Source organism: Micropterus salmoides, unplaced genomic scaffold, assembly GCF_014851395.1.
Source record: "Micropterus salmoides isolate LMB-PRFRI ecotype aquatic unplaced genomic scaffold, ASM1485139v1 Ms_hic_scaffold_1498, whole genome shotgun sequence".
NCBI classification, from domain to species: domain Eukaryota; kingdom Metazoa; phylum Chordata; class Actinopteri; order Centrarchiformes; family Centrarchidae; genus Micropterus; species Micropterus salmoides.
The window spans coordinates 1-20,148 of NW_024040594.1; the positions used below are offsets into that span (position 1 = coordinate 1).

General features: G+C 40.6%; 1 protein-coding gene across 2 annotated transcripts; it reads left to right on the top strand.

The window, feature by feature from the left end:
* Window positions 1–8,623: 8,623 nt before the first annotated feature.
* LOC119903386 (microfibril-associated glycoprotein 4-like) lies at window positions 8,624–14,020 on the top strand. 2 transcript variants are annotated; one of them, XM_038719517.1, is made up of 7 exons: window positions 8,624–8,722; window positions 9,429–9,479; window positions 9,717–9,872; window positions 10,184–10,222; window positions 10,374–10,470; window positions 11,914–12,081; window positions 13,072–14,020. In XM_038719517.1, the coding sequence occupies exons 2-7, from the start codon at window positions 9,474–9,476 to the stop codon at window positions 13,323–13,325; spliced, it is 720 nt and encodes a 239-aa protein (XP_038575445.1). In that variant the 5' UTR covers window positions 8,624–8,722; window positions 9,429–9,473; the 3' UTR covers window positions 13,326–14,020. The 2 variants fall into 2 exon arrangements, with proteins under 2 accessions (XP_038575445.1, XP_038575446.1); XM_038719518.1 differs by having other exon boundaries at window positions 8,643–8,736.
* The last annotated feature ends 6,128 nt before the right edge of the window (window positions 14,021–20,148 follow it).

Here is a 20,148-nt window from a genome sequence, read left to right on the forward strand (position 1 = left end):
TCATATAAAACATGAAGATATATTTAAATGATCACAACGGTGTTAAATTGTCAGTTTTATCGCTGCTTATAAATCATAAACGTGGGCGGTAAAGTTTACTGATTAATGGATTCTAACGTAACTGTGTTGATAGATTATCTGCTCAGTTTAAGGGTTAAAAACCTGTAAATGAAAGCATGAAACATGAAAGCACAACTTTAATTTTTATCATTTTTATCAGGCTCTTTTCAGGTTCAGTTCAGGGATGATTTGGTCCATTTTGAATGTTTACACAATAAATGCCTTAAAGTGTGCAGATCGCCCTTAATTTCATTAACAAACACTGAATCTGGAAATGAAACAAATGAAGAACATGTGATGTAGTTTTGTTGTTTATACCTTAAATCCTTCAGTAAACACCATGACATATGAGAATTCATTCATTTATACATTCATTCATCCCAAAGTTGGGATGAACCCTGAAGTTCCACATAATAAACAATAACTGAAAGAGTCATGTTCTTATAAATAAATGAATACAATAAATATTTCTAAATTAAACCTTCAAATAGCACAGTCTAGAAATACTACGTTAACCTGCATCCTGTATTAGCATCAAAATATACTTACTTCCCACCAGTAAAAGTACTCATTATGCAGAATGGGTCATTTCAGAATAATATATATAATGGATTATAATTACTAACTCATTCATGTGTTCATCACCTTAATGTTCCAGCTGGTAAAGGTTGTTACATGCTGCTGGACAGCTCAATCTGTATAATACTTAAAATAACCATTTGGAGTCCAATATTTCCCTCTGAGAAGTACTGCAACAAAGCATGACAGGAAACACTGAAGTACAAGTACCTTAAAACTTTACTTATGTACATGTGGACATGTGAGTGTTGTTTTAACTCACAGTTTAAAGGTGCAGCTGGTCACCTGTCCATCATCACTCCCTCACAGACCTCAGATCTGCTTCATCATCATGAAGATCCGTCCTGGCAGTAGTTCTCCAGGACCAACACACAGCAGATTATCAGCAGCTGATCTCTCTTTTAACACCAGGACAGGAACTTCAGCTGGCAGAGGATCCTACTGCTACAACAACTCGCTCTGCAGACAGTAGACACTGATGATAGGCTTTGATTCACAATACAGGACTGCAGCTCCTGCATCACTGTGTATTTAGTTTCATTTATTCCAACAAAGCGTGTTTCGGGCAAATCTGTTGGCATCACCTGCACTTTACACCAGAAGAAGAAACGATGCTTACAGAGAAAAAAACAATCAAACATGCAAACAGCAACAAGGCTGAATGTTCAAGTTTTTTATTGACTGATGCGATCTTATCTGTGTTTAACCTTCAGTCAAACCCAGAAGTAGTTCCTGTTCCTCTTCAGAGCAAACTCATTCCTTCTGACACAACACTATGTTTTTGTAGGATGTGATGATTGTGAAATGAATGAAATGTTTAAAGTAGAAAACAAATATGTTTCATCTTTTAAATATGCTTTTAATACACTGGATGAAATGACTGTGAGGTGAAACTGTCTCTGGTTGTTCTGAACCACTGACTGTATAAACATTTCTAAATTAAACCAAAATCCCTTAAAATAGCACGGTCTAGAAATACTACGTTAACCTGCATCCTGTATTAGCATGAAAATATACTTACTTCCCACCAGTAAAAGTACTCATTATGCAGAATGGGTCATTTCAGAATAATTAATAAATGGATTATAATTATTAACTCATTCATGTGTTCATCACCTTAATGTTCCAGCTGGTAAAGGTTGTTACATGCTGCTGGACAGCTCAATCTGTAATAATACTTAAAATAACCATTTGGAGTCCAATATTTCCCTCTGAGAAGTACTGCAACAAAGCATGACATGGAAACACTGAAGTACAAGTACCTTAAAACTTTACTTATGTACATGTGGACATGTGAGTGTTGTTTTAACTCACAGTTTAAAGGTGCAGCTGGTCACCTGTCCATCATCACTCCCTCACAGACCTCAGATCTGCTTCATCATCATGAAGATCCGTCCTGTGCAGTAGTTCTCCAGGACCAACACACAGCAGATTATCAGTAGCTGATCTCTCTTTTAACACCAGGACAGGAACTTCAGCTGGCAGAGGATCCTACTGCTACAACAACTCGCTCTGCAGACAGTAGACACTGATGATAGGCTTTGATTCACAATACAGGACTGCAGCTCCTGCATCACTGTGTATTTAGTTTCATTTATTCCAACAAAGCGTGTTTCGGGCAAATCTGTTGGCATCACCTGCACTTTACACCAGAAGAAGAAACGATGCTTAACAGAGAAAAAAACAATCAAACATGCACAACAGCAACAAGGCTGAATGTTCAGTTTTTTTATTGACTGATGCGATCTTATCTGTGTTTAACCTTCAGTCAAACCCAGAAGTAGTTCCTGTTCCTCTTCAGAGCAAACTCATTCCTTCTGACACAACACTATGTTTTTGTAGGATGTGATGATTGTGAAATGAATGAAATGTTTAAAGTAGAAAACAAATTTGTTTCATCTTTTAAATATGCTTTTAATACACTGGATGAAATGAAATTGTTCTGAACCACTGACTGTATAAACATTACATACACATTTATATACAGTCTATGTTCTGATCCCAGTTATCACCAAACTCTGCAGCTCTGTGGAGCTTTAAAAAAGAACACGTCTGTCCAGAAACAGAGTTACTCTGAAATGCTCTGGGGCTCTGTGGCTGGTGTTGATAGATTTTCATTATTTCTTTAGTCTACTTAATGTGAGGTCCCTTTAAACAAGTCCTTTATATGTAAAAGATATAAGATGTTATTATAACTAACAATTATTATTTTTTCCCCACTAACTGAGGCATGTCCCTTAATTACTACTGTTTTAATTATTCTTGGCTGTCAGGGAGTGGAGGTGGCAGTTATCATTTTTAAACACAACTACAAATGTTCCCATGTCTACCTTAATACCTTTTTTATTGTTGGAGTCTCTGCAATCCATGGATGTTGTTAGGCCTATTTTAGGGGGGCTGAAACCCTGATTGAACCAATCCACAGTGCAGTAACAGTAATTAGTGTAATTAAATAGTATTCTTTGGATCTCCGACTTATCTAATAGAGATATTACACATTTACATGAGCACTGGGTAGCATTTATGTCACAGCCTACAGAAGAACTCAGTCTGGTCTAAGTGAATTCCCCCCTGCAGCGTTGATGTGTCTAAAAGCTAACATGATAGATAGATATATACTATATTTATATTTTTTATAACATTACATGGGCGTCGGAACCATTGTATGTGGGTGGGACTGTCCCACTTTTTAGGAACAATGATATTGGACCCACTCACTGAAATTCAGCGCCTCTGTTTGTTCACCTTTCAAAGAGTCGTCATGCTCACGTACTGTCATTAAAACCGCTTTTTAAGGGAAAGTTCATCATTTGTTCGCCTGATGCTTTTAAAGGCATCATGTAGTCTTTGTTGCAGCATTGAATTACAGTTACACTTACGCTATGTTGTTAAAATAGTTAACAACATAACACTTATAACAGAGTTATCTGATATTTTGCTAGGCTAGCTAGCTACAGTATTAACATTAATCAACCAGAGTTAGCAGCTCTTTGAATCCTGGTCAATGAGAGAAGCTAGCTGTGGTACCAGTGCCAAATCTGATTCAGAAATGGACTGGACAGACTTGACTCAGCAGGGATGATATTACATGAGAAAGTTGATCTACAGGAGAAACATATCTGAAAGCACCACAGAATGACTGAGAGCTGCCGACTGAAGTTCTGTTGAGTTTTAGATTTTGAACTGTCACCTGCCACCTGAATTTTGTGTTTCCCTTTACATAAATAAAAACATTTCACCATAAATTGGTGCAAACAAATCCCAAGAATGTAGGAAATTAAGTGTTTAATGCTCTAAATCTTCGGGGGGGGGGGGGGGGGGGAACCCCCCAACTAACAGATTTCAGGATTCATGATAGAGACTCTATTGTCATTGTATACAAAATACAACAAAAAGCAGTTTAGAGCAACATTGAACTTAGCAGCTTTAAAATAGCATATAAGTAATAAGCAATGACGATTTTTATAAAACAAAATTTATATATATATAATATAATCCTGGAGGAGGACACACCCACATTTCTTTTGCTCCAGACGCCCATGTAACATTACAGTACCTTTTGTTCAACAGAGGAGAAATGGAAGAACAAAGTATGTCTGTTGCTTTTTATTTGTTAACATCTTGGCTTCTTCACTGGTTGTTGACATAAGTGTAGTTCTAATACAGTAACAAAAGACGCGAGTGCAAAGATTTTGCAAGTGCAAGTTACGCATCCCCTGGGGGCTAAGCCCCCCCTGTGTTTCAATCTTAGTGACGTCCCTGCTGCAATCTCTTTTACAGCTTTTTCACAACTCTAGACACAAAACTCACAACCGATGATCAAAATGCACATTTTTCAAAACTTTTCTCAATTGCTTGGAGACAATACACAAAAACTTCATCATTTGTTCATTCAACTAAAATCACCTGTTCAATATGACACAACATCAAAGTACTACTATTTCAAAAGGCAGTTCACACATTACATTTCAAATGAGTGTCTATTCATTTCCTTACAATGATTAAACTATCAATTGAAACAACTGCTCAAAATGATAAGTAACTGTTGCATTACTCTTAATGCATAGTTGTATGGAAACAGACAAACTATCTTCCATGTTTACAGTAAATCATGAAAGTTTCAAGATAACGAGATCAGACACTGTGTCTATGGTCCCAAATACTGTACCACCTTTTCAGACTATTTACAGTATTGACAGTACTGCACTGTATAGATGCAGGCCCTTGTAATTGCTTGTCCAATTCTGCCAACTCGTTCCTGATGATTGAGTGCACATTGTGGAATGAGTATAAAAGAGTTGATTGGGATCCAATTGCAAGAGCATAGTGATACGTAACAGGGAGCCAGCAGGTGATACAGGTCACAGTGGAGGTCAAGCAGTGGTGGGAGGAAGACGAGGAAGACGTGTTGGTCAAAGGAATGGCAGGGGACAGGCACCCCTTCTGAGAGGTGGTCGTGGGCCTCGTTTGAGAGGTGTGGCGGGACGCAGACCTCATATTGGACCATATAATGCAGCTCTCCTTGTCACCTTTCTTGATGAGCTCCATCAGGTTTGTAGAGCTTCCCTTCCTTAACCCCATTGAGGAATTTTTCTCCGCATGGAGATGGAAGGTTCATGACAGGCACCCTCATGAACAAGTCACTCTTCTCCAGGCCATGGATGACGCCTGCAATGACATCACAGCAGACCAGTGTCAGGCCTGGATTCGCCATGCCCGAAGGTTTTTTCCAAAATGTTTGGCTAATGAAATCATCCATTGTGATGTAGATGAGAACCTGTGGCCAAATCCACAACACAGAGTTGATGACAATGTAGAAGTACAGTAATCACTCCTGTGTTTCTTATAGTACAAGCAAGTAAGTTGAGGAACACTTGCTTGCTTGTCTTTTGTTTTCTATTTCATAGAAATCATCAATTATTTTTGTTTTGATTCAAATAAACCTATGTTGTGATTGTACTGTAGTGTTTGCATCAATATATTACAAACTTTGTTCAATGATTCCACTGTGTCTGTAGTATTCTCTCTACTACTGCAGTACTTTTACAGAGATGTATTTACTGTACATGTAGTACCATAATGAAACCTGTATCACCTATTTTCTTCTACAATATTTAATGATTGTATGAACAATGACACAGTGCTTGTGTGTGGGTGATCTATAGTTATGTTTCAATGGTATTTCCCAATAAATTTGTTTTTTGAACCAATGATTGTGCAAGTGCAAGATTTCTGTAAAGATGTGAATGCACAATGCAATGTTTTGAACATTAGACAGCCTGTGTTACAAGTGATAACCATTTTGAGTTTTGTGTCTAGAGTTGTGAAAAATGACATCAAGGTTCTGAAAATAGTACCAAAGTGATTGTAAAAAACTGTAAATGCCCAGCATCTTGTGCTGTGTGTTTAAATGATGAAAACTTAAATGTTTTCGTGTGGAAATGAGATCTGTTCGAGGCATAGTCCTTGTTCCTGAACCTAGTTATAAAACTTAATTTAGTGAAACTCACTGTTTTTACTAATACTAGTAACTCTTGTTAACAACTATGAGATTTTAAAGAGGGTCGCTAAAAGATGGAAAGAACAGTGAGTGCTTAAGCAGAACTACTGTGAGATTAAGTGTGTAGTGAGCTGCTGTAATGAAGAATCAACACTTTAACTGGTCACATTTAACGTCTTCTAGTATCTTCAACCAAGAAAAAGGGAGGGGTCCCCTGCTGGAGCTGTTGCCCTCGCGACCTGACCCCAGATAAGCAGTTGATTTTTTTTTTTCTGTAGTAGCATTTCTACTAATACTAGTAGTAAAGTAAAGTATGATATTTGAAATGATCAAACTCAATGTAATTAGGTTCTAGGTATGTTTTTTTTTCTTACTGTACTGTAAAATGGCTGCCGTATCTTATTTTGAAAATGAAGACGTAATTAATTAAAATGACAATTACAACAACACTACAGTTAAAACATTATGTACATTTCTGGCAGGCTTCACAATCCATTCATCCATTATCTTTCACTTTTCCGGGGCCAGGTCAACTAAAGCTCAATTTTTGTCTGAGGGGAGTCCCACAGTCTCACACTTTGAAAACCCCTGTCTTGGGGGATCCGAAGGTCTTCCCAGGCCTGGTTCTTGGTCTACCCTGGGTGTGCCAGGAAAACCTCCAAAAGAAGGTGCCCAGGAGGATCCTGATGCCTGAACCACCTTAACTGACTCATGAACAAGATCATGAGATACTTGTTCTCCTTCGCTTGGGGTAGGACCTCACTCCCAACCTGGAAGAAGATATCCACTGTTTTCCAGCAGAGAACCATGGCCGCAGACTCGGAGGTGCTGACCTTCATCCCAATCACTTCACACTGGCACTGTGTGAAAGATCAGAGACAAGGATCAACAATGTCGGAATGCAACACCTACCAGCACTTTTGCTGATCTACTGTTCCACAGCCAGGACAGCTCCTCCTGAATGTGCGGTTTGACAAAACACTCGGACCCTCATTTTTAGCCCCCCTGGAATAAACTTTCCTGTGAAGGTTGAGCAGTGTGATACCAAAATAGTTGGATCCATCTGGTTCCCCTTTTTGAATATGGGAACCACCTCTGCAGTCTGCAACACCATACGTTCTGTCCCTGACCTCCATGCAACACTGAAGACATGTGTCAGCAAAGACAGCCCAATCTTTCCATCCCCCAACAATATCTCCAGTACAGGTCAGCAGTCCTCATCCACCATCAAGGTCTGGCTCTAGGACGGCGCTCAGGTTTCCCTTTTCTGGGCAAGTTGCTACAGCTCCTTCTCGTCCAATTCATGTAGGGTCTTCACAATTTTGTTTTTAATTGCATTTATAGTGAAATATTCATATGTTGCTTATTTACTTGTTTAGTCACACATTATTTACAGAAATAAATGTTGCTGTGTAACAGTTAGCCAACAGTAAGTTACTGTTGTAGTTTTAGCTTTGTAAGCTTAATTTGGTATCAGGACAGTCACTTAATGTTAACTTAAAGGTTCAGTGTGTACATTGTGGTGACATCTAGTGGTCACGTTGCAAATTGTAACCATCAGCTAAAGGCCCATTTATACTCCTGGGTAGGGTCTACGTGCGTACCTACGCCGTAGGCTACGCACGTAGCCATGCATTTATACTTGTGCGTCTGTCATTCTGCAATTACACCCCCAAACGCTAGTTGGCAGTAGCGCTACAGCGTCCACTGTGTTGACTTTTGCCGGCCGAGCAGGCTAACTTCCGGTCTGCTAACGTAAATGGGGGTAAAATTGTAAACGTGCGGCTGGTGTAGCCTTTTCAGATGTTACCAACCGAATGGATCACATTCTGATAGCGAAACGAGTAATTTTGTTCGGGTTGCGATGGTCAAATATATTGATTCACTGTGTTACAGCCGCCGTTTTGGCCGCTAGTAAATGTTACTTCAAAGCGCGGGTTACTTCCGGTCGGCTCGGAGGCATTGCAAGGCTTCCCAGCCGACCAATCACAGTGCTTACGGTCCGCGTCGACTCGCGTGTTGTTACATTTTTGAGGAGGTGCACATCAGGCGACAGCGTAGCCTCTGTGTAGTCCTGTAGCCTACGCCGTTACCTACACCGTCGATTTGACGCAGAAGTATAAATTGCACTTAAGATGACAGAAGACAAACTCCCTCACTGGAGAGCTGAACGGGAGGCTGCTGCTTCCAAACTGAGAAATCACAGATCCCTCCAGGGTTTGGGTTAAGGCTGGGGAATAGTGTGAAGCTCCACATTGTTCCTAATGTCACCTGATGTACTTTTTACAGGTTTAATGTTCCTTTTAAAGTCTTCTTCAATGTTTTTATTTCATTCATAACCATCATGTACTACAGGGCCTTTGGCAGAATAACAAGCTCATTTTAATATTACACAACAAATCATATGTTTAAACAAGAACAGGAAATGCTGGAGAATTTAAGAGTGCGACTGCTGTGACATCACAGCGCCTTCTGTAGATATAAGTAGTGAAGTTGTGAGAGTGTGACAGACTGAAGGAGAAACAGCAGTTTGTTTCCTCTGAAGGTGAAGCCGCAACGTCGTCTCCTCAGTTCAACCTGCAGGTGAGTTCAGACAGGTAAGCATCCAACCAGGAGACATTACACATGTCTGATAAATCAGCTGTGTGCAGTATTATTCTCAGCTCCTCCAGGATCTCACAGAGACTTTGGACAGTTTTTAACCAAAATGGCTGAATTAGCAAAACATAGAGCTGAACTTCATAAACATTTAGTCATGTTGCAATAATTTGCAATATTTAAATATTGCATTCAATTATAAATGCAACTGTTTTATGAACTTATATATATCATGTGTGATACTCCCAAATACTGATGAGTTTTGGTTGATTATGTGTTGATTCCTGAGTGACTGCAGAGCGTCTGTAGAGCTGCAGACTGTGGTTGTATGAAGTGATGGCGGTGAAGTCTGTCAACATGTCTGTAGTTTGTGATGCTGCAGAATTGTGTTTGATTTTACTGAGAGGTGACTCTAATATTCTAAAAATCCTATATTACCATGAAATAACAATTCTAAATCACAGAAAGACTTTGAACCCTGATAAATTCTATTCAACAGTCGGTGTCATGATTTGTATCTAATGCAGTTTTGTGAGGGAAGTTATTACTGTCACTCCCAGCTTAGTGTATTGGGGAGTGACGGAGCTACAACCTAAACACCAAATTTAAATTCTACTTATTCTGCATTCACATAATAATCTGTTCCATGTGATTTCAGTGACGAAACAAATATATTGTTGCTGTATTTCAGAGCATCAGACGGATCCACATCAGCAGTTTCAGCAGAAATCTGACAATGAAGGTGAGTTTGTGAACTGATATTTTACAGATCTCAAAGTCCTGTTAAACTGTGAAGAGACTTGTGATATTGGTAGCTTAGATGGTTGCTACAGCAACAACCCAGGCAGATAATTATTGTCAGTTAGCTCCACCTTAGAGGTGTCTTTGCCCACACCGCCATGAAACTAGAGGCCAAACTGGTAAAACAGTGTGTAAGAGTCAAAGCTCAGTCAGAACGACAACATGTGCTCTGTTCCAGCTGGTATCAGTCGTCTTCCTCCTCCTGGCTCCTCTGTTGACCAGCTGCCAGCAGCTCGTCCAACCGGTGGACTGCAGTGACATCTATAAACAAAACAAGGGCCTCCCCAGTGGAGTGTACACCATCTATCCCCTTGGAGAGAGGTCTGCTGTCCAGGTACACTTCACCTTCTCTGGGACTCAGCTTCACATTTATGCTGGAATCAAAGCAGAGTTACTGAGTCAGATCAGGTGATCATGCTGTAGAGGCACAAACTCTTGCTGTGAGTACCTATGAACCCAACCAATCACAGCCCTTGAAGTTGGTTGATTCCAGCCAAGCCCTCTGAGAGATGCATAAAATATCTCCATGAAATATCCAACAATAGAAACTAAATAAGACAAACAGCCCACAGCCTCATAAGTATGAACCTAATAAACAAGTTCAGACAGCTGAAGTCATTTCCTACAGAATGTGTTTGTGTGTAGGTGTACTGTGACATGAAGACAGAAGGAGGTCGCTGGACGGTGAGTATTACCACAGAGTGACTTTCAGTATCAGCACTTCCTGTTGGACTTTCACAATAAATGACATAGCAGTAAAACCTTGTTGCCTGGAAACATGAGCTGTCAGGTATCTGGTGTGTTTAGCTAGTTCTCCCTCCATCCCCCCCCCCAGGTGTTCCAGAGGAGGATGGACGGCACCGTGAACTTCTACAGGGGCTGGGATCAGTACAAGCTGGGCTTTGGTAGCGCTGCTGGAGAGTACTGGCTCGGTGAGAAACCAAACCTAACTAACACTAATGTGACTTTGTGAAACTTTGTTGTGTGAATCCAGAAATGAGACTGATCAAGTTTTGTGTCTAAAGTCTAGATCAGTTAGTGTGAGAGTGTTTTAATGAATTATCTCCACGTCTGTCCAAAATGTCAAACTGTGCCCAGTGTGTACATGTATATATACACTCACCTAAAGGATTATTAGGAACACCTGTTCAATTTCTCATTAATGCAATTATCTAATCAACCAATCACATGGCAGTTGCTTCAGTGCATTTAGGGGTGTGGTCCTGGTCAAGACAATCTCCTGAACTCCAAACTGAATGTCAGAATGGGAAAGAAAGGTGATTTAAGCAATTTTGAGCGTGGCATGGTTGTTGGTGCCAGACGGGCCGGTCTGAGTATTTCACAATCTGCTCAGTTACTGGGATTTTCACGTACAACCATTTCTAGGGTTTACAAAGAATGGTGTGAAAAGGGAAATACATCCAGTATGCGGCAGTCCTGTGGGCGAAAATGCCTCGTTGATGCTAGAGGTCAGAGGAGAATGGGCCGACTGATTCAAGCTGATAGAAGAGCAACTTTGACTGAAATAAGCACTCGTTACAACCGAGGTATGCAGCAAAGCATTTGTGAAGCCGCAACACGCACAACCTTGAGGCGGATGGGCTACAACAGCAGAAGACCCCATCGGGTACCACTCATCTCCACTACAAATAGGAAAAAGAGGCTACAATTTGCAAGAGCTCACCAAAATTGGACAGTTGAAGACTGGAAAAATGTTGCCTGGTCTGATGAGTCTCGATTTCTGTTGAGACATTCAGATGGTAGAGTCAGAATTTGGCGTAAACAGATGAGAACATGGATCCATCATGCCTTGTTACCACTGTGCAGGCTGGTGGTGGTGGTGTAATGGTGTGGGGGATGTTTTCTTGGCACACTTTAGGCCCCTTAGTGCCAATTGGGCATCGTTTAAATGCCACGGCCTACCTGAGCATTGTTTCTGACCATGTCCATCCCTTTATGGCCACCATGTACCCATCCTCTGATGGCTACTTCCAGCAGGATAATGCACCATGTCACAAAGCTCCAATCATTTCAAATTGGTTTCTTGAACATGACAATGAGTTCACTGTACTAAAATGGCCCCCACAGTCACCAGATCTCAACCCAATAGAGCATCTTTGGGATGTGGTGGAACGGGAGCTTCGTGCCCTGGATGTGCATCCCACAAATCTCCATCAACTGCAAGATGCTATCCATCAATATGGGCCAACATTTCTAAAGAATGCTTTCAGCACCTTGTTGAATCAATGCCACGTAGAATTAAGGCAGTTCTGAAGGCGAAAGGGGGTCAAACACAGTATTAGTATGGTGTTTCTAATAATCCTTTAGGTGAGTGTATATATAAAGTGTGTATGTGTGTGTTTGTGTGTGTGCAGGTCTTGAGAACATCTACCAACTGACTAAGCAAAGAAAATATGAGCTGCTGGTCGACATGGAGGACTTTGAGGGGAAGAAAGTGTTTGCTCGCTACTCTTCATTCTCCATCGCTTCAGAGTGTAACGGATATAAACTGAGTGTATCTGGATTCATTAATGGAGGGGCGGGTGAGTAAGATGTGTCTTTCTACACTTCTACATCTTGAGCAGGTTGCTGCACCCCAAACTCCCCCTCTCTCTAGCTCACACACACACACACACACACACACACACACACACACACACACACACACACACATATATTTATCTATAGATATATAAGATATATATATATATATATATATATATATATATATATATATATATATATAGATAGACAGATATAGATATATATACATATAGATATAGATATAGATTTATATATATATATAAATATATAGATATATATAGATTTATTTATTTACTTCTGTGTAGTAAAGCTTCATTTAATGTAGACTAGCTAGTAGCTTAGCTCACTACATTTTCCAAGTATCTTGCCCAACACTGCTGGTTGCAATCTTAAAACCGCACCGCTAGTGGTCGCTGAAAACTCATAATGCCCCTTCAACACAAGTCAGAAACATTTTTCCACTGGGTGCCTCAGCAGGGGTAGAGTGACCTCTGCTGGTTGAGCTTCCACATAGCAAGGATGAATTTGTTATGAAGGTTTTAATTAAAAATAATATCTAAAATATATAATTAACTTAAGCTTCATATGATACCAGTTCACTTTTCTTAATCTGAAGTTATAGGTCAGGTCTTATAAATGTTTAGTTAGTTGTTAGTTTTAGTTAAGTTTTACTAAAAAATGTGATTTTGGCTTAGTTTTAGTCTATAATAACCTTTCTAACTACACAGTACATGAGCCTACTTTTATTTTGAAAGTTTTACCTGTTACTTTCACTTACAAAAAAGGAATAGACCGTGTGATTTTCTTACGTTTCATCCAGGTGAAACACTGAGTCGATCAGAGATCGACCTGCTGGTGACTTCAGCTGTCTGGACCATAACTGGTCTCATCAGTCTGTCTGATAGAGGACTGCAGACTGTGAAAAGTTCAGCTGATACTTATAGATAATGCAAATTTACTAACCCTGTGGTTCTTCTGTGTGTCTGTAGGAGACGCCTTGAATTATCATAACGGACAGAAGTTCACCACCTTTGACAAAGACCAGGACTCCTGGCCCGGTAACTGTGCCAGATCATACGTGGGGGCGTTCTGGTACAACGACTGTCATGGTACAAACCCCAACGGGATTTATCGCTGGGGGTCTGACAACTCTTTCTTTGCTGTTGGAGTGGAGTGGTCTACTTGGAAGGGTAATAACTACTCCCTGAAGACCATCAGCATGAAGATCCGTCCTGTGCAGTAGTTCTCCAGGACCAACGTACAGCAGAATATCAGCAGCTGATCTCTCTCCTCATTTCTTTCTCTTTCTCTCATTAAGCATGTAATCTCACAACGGGCCTTATTTTCCTGAAACTGGGCACGAGCACAATCCACCAGCAGCAGAACACCAACTCAGATTAGTCCTTTTTGCTCAAAGCGGTCGTAGCTCGGCGCAACGTGGAAGAGAGGTTGAATAAATGATTAGTAGGAGGAGCACAGAATCAGCAGGTGGAGCTTCAGTAACGACCAATCACATGAGCTCCTCTCATCCTTTTTAAAAGCAGCAGACAGACCAAGTGGACCAGGACGAGTCAGGCCGAGGCGTCTATGAGAAATAAAGAAGGCTCCGAACACAAATGTGGAACATCCCAAATATTAATATACGTTAGCAACACATCAGGATTTCAGGCCAGTTTGAGAAGTAAAATGTCACTGCACCACCTGACCTGCTCCAACAGCCTCAGCTGCACCACTCCACCTTCCACCAGTGGAAAGTCAGCTGGCTGCAGTTGGGCTGCTGCTGGATTTGTGCCAGCAGGAAAGTAGGGCCCAGAATCTTGAAATGGAAACAGATATTTAGAGTCTGATAGTGTGAAAAGCTGATAGTGACAGGTTTGAAACCCTTGTGTGAATCATTATCTGCTGTATGCTGACAATAAATAAGAAGCTGAGCATTAAGATGATCTGATGTCTTTACTGTGTCTGCTGTTCTCTGACTCTATAGATTCCAGCAGTATAACTCATAACTCATTGAATAAACTGTCGGAGAACAATAAAATCACACTTCCATTCATATTTGCAATTAAAAATGGTATCTCATCTCTACTGTTTTTGTAATAAAAAGTTGCATCTGGTCATAGATATCGCGCCAATGTCTGGTGGCCATCTTGGAATAATTTAAACTGGATAGTCATGATTTGTATTGCACTGTGAGGGAACTGCAGCAGACTCACCACAATGTTCCATTCAAACACCAGTCTTTGGCTGTGTTCGAAACGGAAGGCAGTTGCCTCGCTGCCTCTCTCCCGTAATAGACAGGAGCCTCAGAAGGCATCACTTTCAAGTGAAGGCAGCTCTGTTAACATTGGTTTCGAACACCCTTCTAGGGCAGCACTTACGGCTACATGGGACGTCAGCACGCCGTCTTGAATCTCTTCTGGCTGTCAGAAGAGAGCCTTAGCATCAGCTAACTAGCTATGGAAAAGCAAAATGACGCCTCATACTGAACAAATTTTGTTGGTTACAGTCACGGGGTAATATGATAGTTCAGTGTTTAGTTCTCGCTAGCTTTTCAAAAATCAAAGTGAGAAAACTACTAAAAACTTTTAAAAACGTTTGTCCACCATCTTGACCAGTTTTTAAAAGGTACAGTGGTCGCAGCCACGCGGCTTTATGGGTAATTCAGTTTCAAAACTGGCCGTTACTGGGGCAGCTGGAAAGCGTCTCAGGAGACAGGAAGAGATCGTTCGATCGCTTCTGCTTCTGAACACTTCTGTTCTCTTCGCTCTTAATTATTATTATGTATTCCGCCGTTTTTTGGCATCTATCTTCTCCTGTACCGTTTGTCCTACAAACTTGGTTTCAACTTCAAATTGTACTTCTTCTTCATGTGATGGGTGCTATGACCTGTGTTGCTGATATCTGTATTGGTTGATTTTATATTAATATTATTATGCATTTAAAAATGAATGTGTTCCTATGGGACTCCTCTTCCAACCTAGCGGGGGTGGAGCTAAACTCCCATGATGCATGGCAGTGAAGAAAGTTTTGCTAAAATTTGCAAATAAGTCTCCTATTTGTTTGAAATACAAAACAAATACTTTGTGATTTATGTATTTGTTAAATGTGTCTGCTTAGAAATAATGTTTTTTGTTGGAAATTGTCATTCTTGTGGTGGTTTACTATTGAAACCAGGAATTGAAGTGCCTGTTTCATTTGATAAAAATGGCTGCATTGATAGCTAGCCTGCAGCATGGATTGAGTGGACTCATTAGTAGTAATGTTTAGCTGTCTTCTGCTTTGCTCCTCCAGTTCTTCAGCTTGCATTCTCTTTCTCCTCAATTGTGGTGAAGAAGTGTTCAGCTGCTCAAGCTGTAACTCAAATTGCCCAAACGACAGCTGAAATTTTAATTTTTTAAGGCAAATGCACTTTACCATCAATAATAGTTCAAAAAGCAGTGTGATCCAATAGCGTAGTGGTATAGAGACAGTCCTCAGAGTACCACTTCATGCTCCAGACATTGATTTGATTCACAATATTAATATATTGTTTGTGTATATGTATTATTGTTTTTGTTTGAACTTGATGCTAACAAAATGTGGAGTCCTTACTGACTTTCAGTGGTTACTTTCAAAATTCTATGTGGTTAGTCTTTCTAAATGCAATCATTGTTTACATGATATTAAGTCTTTTACAGCATAATTCTGTGGCTGTTTATTTTATTCTTCAACAGCGGAGTAGACATCACAGAAAATATGTTTATAAGGAGGCATTTGTTTTGTCAGAATAAGACACATGATTGACAAAGAAACTTGAAAGCCTTCCCTTCACAGTGTAGCTGAGTAGCCCGGTGGTTTAGGTCTTGCTCTTGCTCTGAAACCAGGGATTGATGGATCAAACCCCGCTCACAGCATGTTAATGAAAAGGGGCAAAACTTAACACATAGGTTTGCTGAACATTTGTGCAGCACATCATTGAGTCTCTTAGCTGATGGAGCCGCACATTGCACCGACAGCAGTAGCCATCGCAAAAAATAACCGGCAGCTCTCGCAGGTGGGAGATCGACCATCTGGTGACCTGGTGCAGCCAGAACAGTCTGGAGCTCAACGCTCTGAAGACCGTGGAGATGGTCATGGACCAGGAAGGTCCCAGCCCCACCCTCCCCATCATCCTGTGTGACTCCCCAGGCACCACTGTGGACTCCTTCCGCTTCCTGGGCACCATCATCTCCCAGGACCTCAAGTGGGAGCTGAACATCACCTCCCTCACCAAGAAGACCCAGCAGAGGATGTACTTCCTGCGGCAGCTGAAGAAGTTCAGCCTGCCAAAGACAATGATGGTGCACTTCTACACCGCCATAATTGAGTCCATCCTCACCTCCTCCATCACCATCTGGTTCGCTGCTGCCACTGCCAGGGACAAGGGCAGGCTGCAGCGCATCATTCGCTCTGCAGAGAAGGTGATTGGCTGCAATCTTCCATCTCTTCTGGACCTGTACTCCTCGAGGACTCGGAGGCGAGCAGGAAAGATTGCAGCTGACTCCTCCCACCCCGGACACAAACTGTTTCAGACTCTCCCCTCTGGCAGGAGACCAAAACCTCTCGCCACAAAAACAGCCTCTACCCGTCTGCAGCTGGCCTCATTAACAAGGCCCGGGTCCCCCACTGACAATCCCCCCTTGCAAACGATACAAATGTCTCTGCACATGTAAATGCTTTTTCATCTCGTGTCGTGCACAGACCTGGCACGTCGCACATATTTGTTGTTAATTGTTGATCTTTGTTGTTATATATTATATGTACACAATATTCTCTTCCGTTGCATTACTTCTGCACGACACAGACAAAATAATGCACATGACTTTCCAATTTCCAGATACTTTGGGACAACCCCACTTTTTAAAGAGAGTGAGAGGACATGAGTTGATGGCTCACTAAATGGGAATGCTACTTCTTTTTAAAGCTGAGCCTTGATTTCATCATGACCTGCTGCAGTTATTAAGGTTCCCTATAAAATCAAAGACTTCACTGGATGTAGGAGGGTCTAAAATACACACTGTGGGAGAGCAACCAGTAATCGAATCAAATGGACCATCATCTGTACAAACAATTTGTTCTGCAAGATTTCTACAAACCTTGGCAAAGAAGTCATTGAGTATACTAAGAATATAATCTGACAGGGCAGAGGATCCTACTGCTACAACAACTCACTCTGCAGACAGTAGACACTGATGATACGCTTTGATTCAGAGGACAGCACATCAAATATTGATGGAAAGGAGGGATCCTGCTGCTCCTGTATCACAATAATAAACTAAATACACACTTAAGCAGTGTGTATTTAGTTTATTACAAAGCATGTGTTGGGGAAATCTGTCGGCACCATCAGCGCCACAGAGATGCACTTTACACAGGAAGAAGAAACAATCCATAACAGGAAGATGGGAGAGACAAACCAATCAAACATGCCAACAGCAGCATGGCTGAATGTTCACACTGTGATCTTATCAGTGTTTAAACTTCAGTCAAACTCATTTCTGCTGTAACACAAAACTATGTTTTTGTAGTATGTGATGATTGTGAAGTGAATAAAATGTTTAAAGCAGAAAGCAAACAGTTAACTATTCTTTTAATGGTTTTTCACAAAGCAAAAGCCACACTAGTGGCAGCTAATGGGGATCTGAAGAAACAAACATTGGATGAAATGATATATACTACTGTGCAGTTAATCTGGAATAATAATTACTACTATAATAATATTAAAAATAACATTTATTTTATCTGAAGTCCAATATTTCCCTCTGAGAAGTACTGCAACGAAGCATAACATGGAAACACTGAAGTACAAGTACAAAACTTTACTTATGTACATGTGGACATGTGAGTGTAGTTTTAACACAGTGAGTAAACTCTGCTTTAAAGGTGCAGCTGATCACCTGTTCATCATCACTCCATCACAGAGTCTCTGACCTCAGATCTGTTTTATCTGTGTTATTTATATTTATCATTATATGTTGAAATTTAAATCATAATAGGCTGTATATTAACTTATTGGGAGAAAACTGGTAGTTCTATGTGAAATCAAACCTTGAACACTCCCATATTGTCATGGTATGATCTGGTATGATCCTTGTTTCATAACGCTGCTGCGAAGATTCGATGGTGAGATTGACTGTCGAGTCAGGCTCCGCCCATCGAAGCACCAAATCTTCGACTATTCGGGGTCAGCCCAAACAAAAAGGTGCAGAACTTTGCTGAGACACTTTGTGTGTCCGGGCCTTTAGACAGAAGACAAACTCACTCAGACAAGCTGAACGGGAGGCTGCTGCTTCCAAACTGAGAGATCATAGATCTCATAGATAGATCATGGATCTCTCAGGGTTTGGGTTAAGGCTGGGGAATCGAGTGAAGCTCCACATTGTTCCAAATGTCACCTGATTTACTTTGTCTTTTCAGGTTTAATGTTTCTTACAAATTCTTATTTAGTGTTTTTATTTCATCCATAACCATCATGTACTATGGGGCCTTGGGCAGAATAACAAGCTCATTTTAATGTTACAGAACAAATCATATGTTTGAACAGGAACAGGACATCCTGGAGGTCAGCTACACGCTTCGTTTGTGATTGTCTGCATGTGTTTTTATAAAAGGTGCGACGGCTGTGACATCACAGCGCCTTCTGTAGATATAAGTAGTGAAGTTGTGAGAGTGTGACAGACTGAAGGAGAAGCAGCAGTTTGTTTCCTCTGAAGGTGAAGCCGCAACGTCTCCTCAGTTCAACCTGCAGGTGAGTTCAGACAGGTAAGCATCCAACCAGGAGACATTACACATGTCTGATAAATCAGCTGTGTGCAGTATTATTCTCAGCTCCTCCAGGATCTCACAGAGGCTTTGGACAGTTTTTTAACCAAAATGGCTGAATTAGCAAAACATTGAGCTGAACTTCATAAACATTTGGTTATGTTGCAATAATTTACAATATTTAAATATTGCATTTCAACTTAAAAATGCAACTGTTTTATGAACTTATATATAATCATGTGTGATATTAATGTCGTGTAAAAATTCAAGACTTGGGCCAGATAAGAAAGCTTGAACTTTTACCAACATTTTTATTATCAACAAAAATAGACACCAATTAGAATACAAAAGTTCCACCGGAGTGAGTCAGAGATCGGTGCAAAATAGAGCCCCATTCTGTTACCAGAACAGAGACCCGAGTCGACATGAAAACCATGTAACGACTGACTTTCACCTCCTTTTGGCCTTATTTTGCCCTTATTTTGGCACTCAGGTTTCTTGGGGAACAGACTGGGTACCAATTTGAGGGCACTCAGTCGTTAGTAGTTTCATTCTTGTTCTTCCCTTTGCTGGTTCACTTGGACTCATAGCTGGTGATTGTCAAAGTTGTCTCTGTGGTGGTGCAGGTCACGCTTGATCTTGCTTGCTGTTGCGTGTGCATCATGAGGCCTCACAGTGGCGAGTGGCCCCTCTGGTCTTTGACTGGCTGTGAAGGATTATTAAACTTGCTTGCAATTGTACTTGTTACTATTACCAATAAGTGAGCTTTATCCTACTGTTTGTAGTTTGGAAACTTAACTGTTGTCTCTATCTGTGAGGAAAATATCTATCTTTTTCAACATGAGTTTGCTTCCTAGATATATATTTGCTTGCAATTTAACCCTTCTAACCTCCTGTATATCTGTGTATTGAATTACATTGCTATTGGACGTACAAATAGTAAATCTTGAAATAACACTCCATTATTCATTAGGGCACTACAGTTCTTCCATACTTCAAACTAGTTTACTAATACTACCTACAAAAACAGAAAGAAAACATAAATTAACTCAGGTGTTCAACAAAAACAGAAAGAAAACATAAATTAACTCAGGTGTTCAGCATCACACATGTGTCTCAGGTTATCATTACAGTTGCTTGGTTGTTCCTGTGGAATACATTACAAAGGTCGATCATGATTTAAGACTCACAATCATCAAATTTAAGCATGCAGTAGCAATGTGCTGCTGAAATTGCTTTATAAAGGCTTCAATGAGGCTTCTCCTTTCGACCTCTTTAAAATCAAG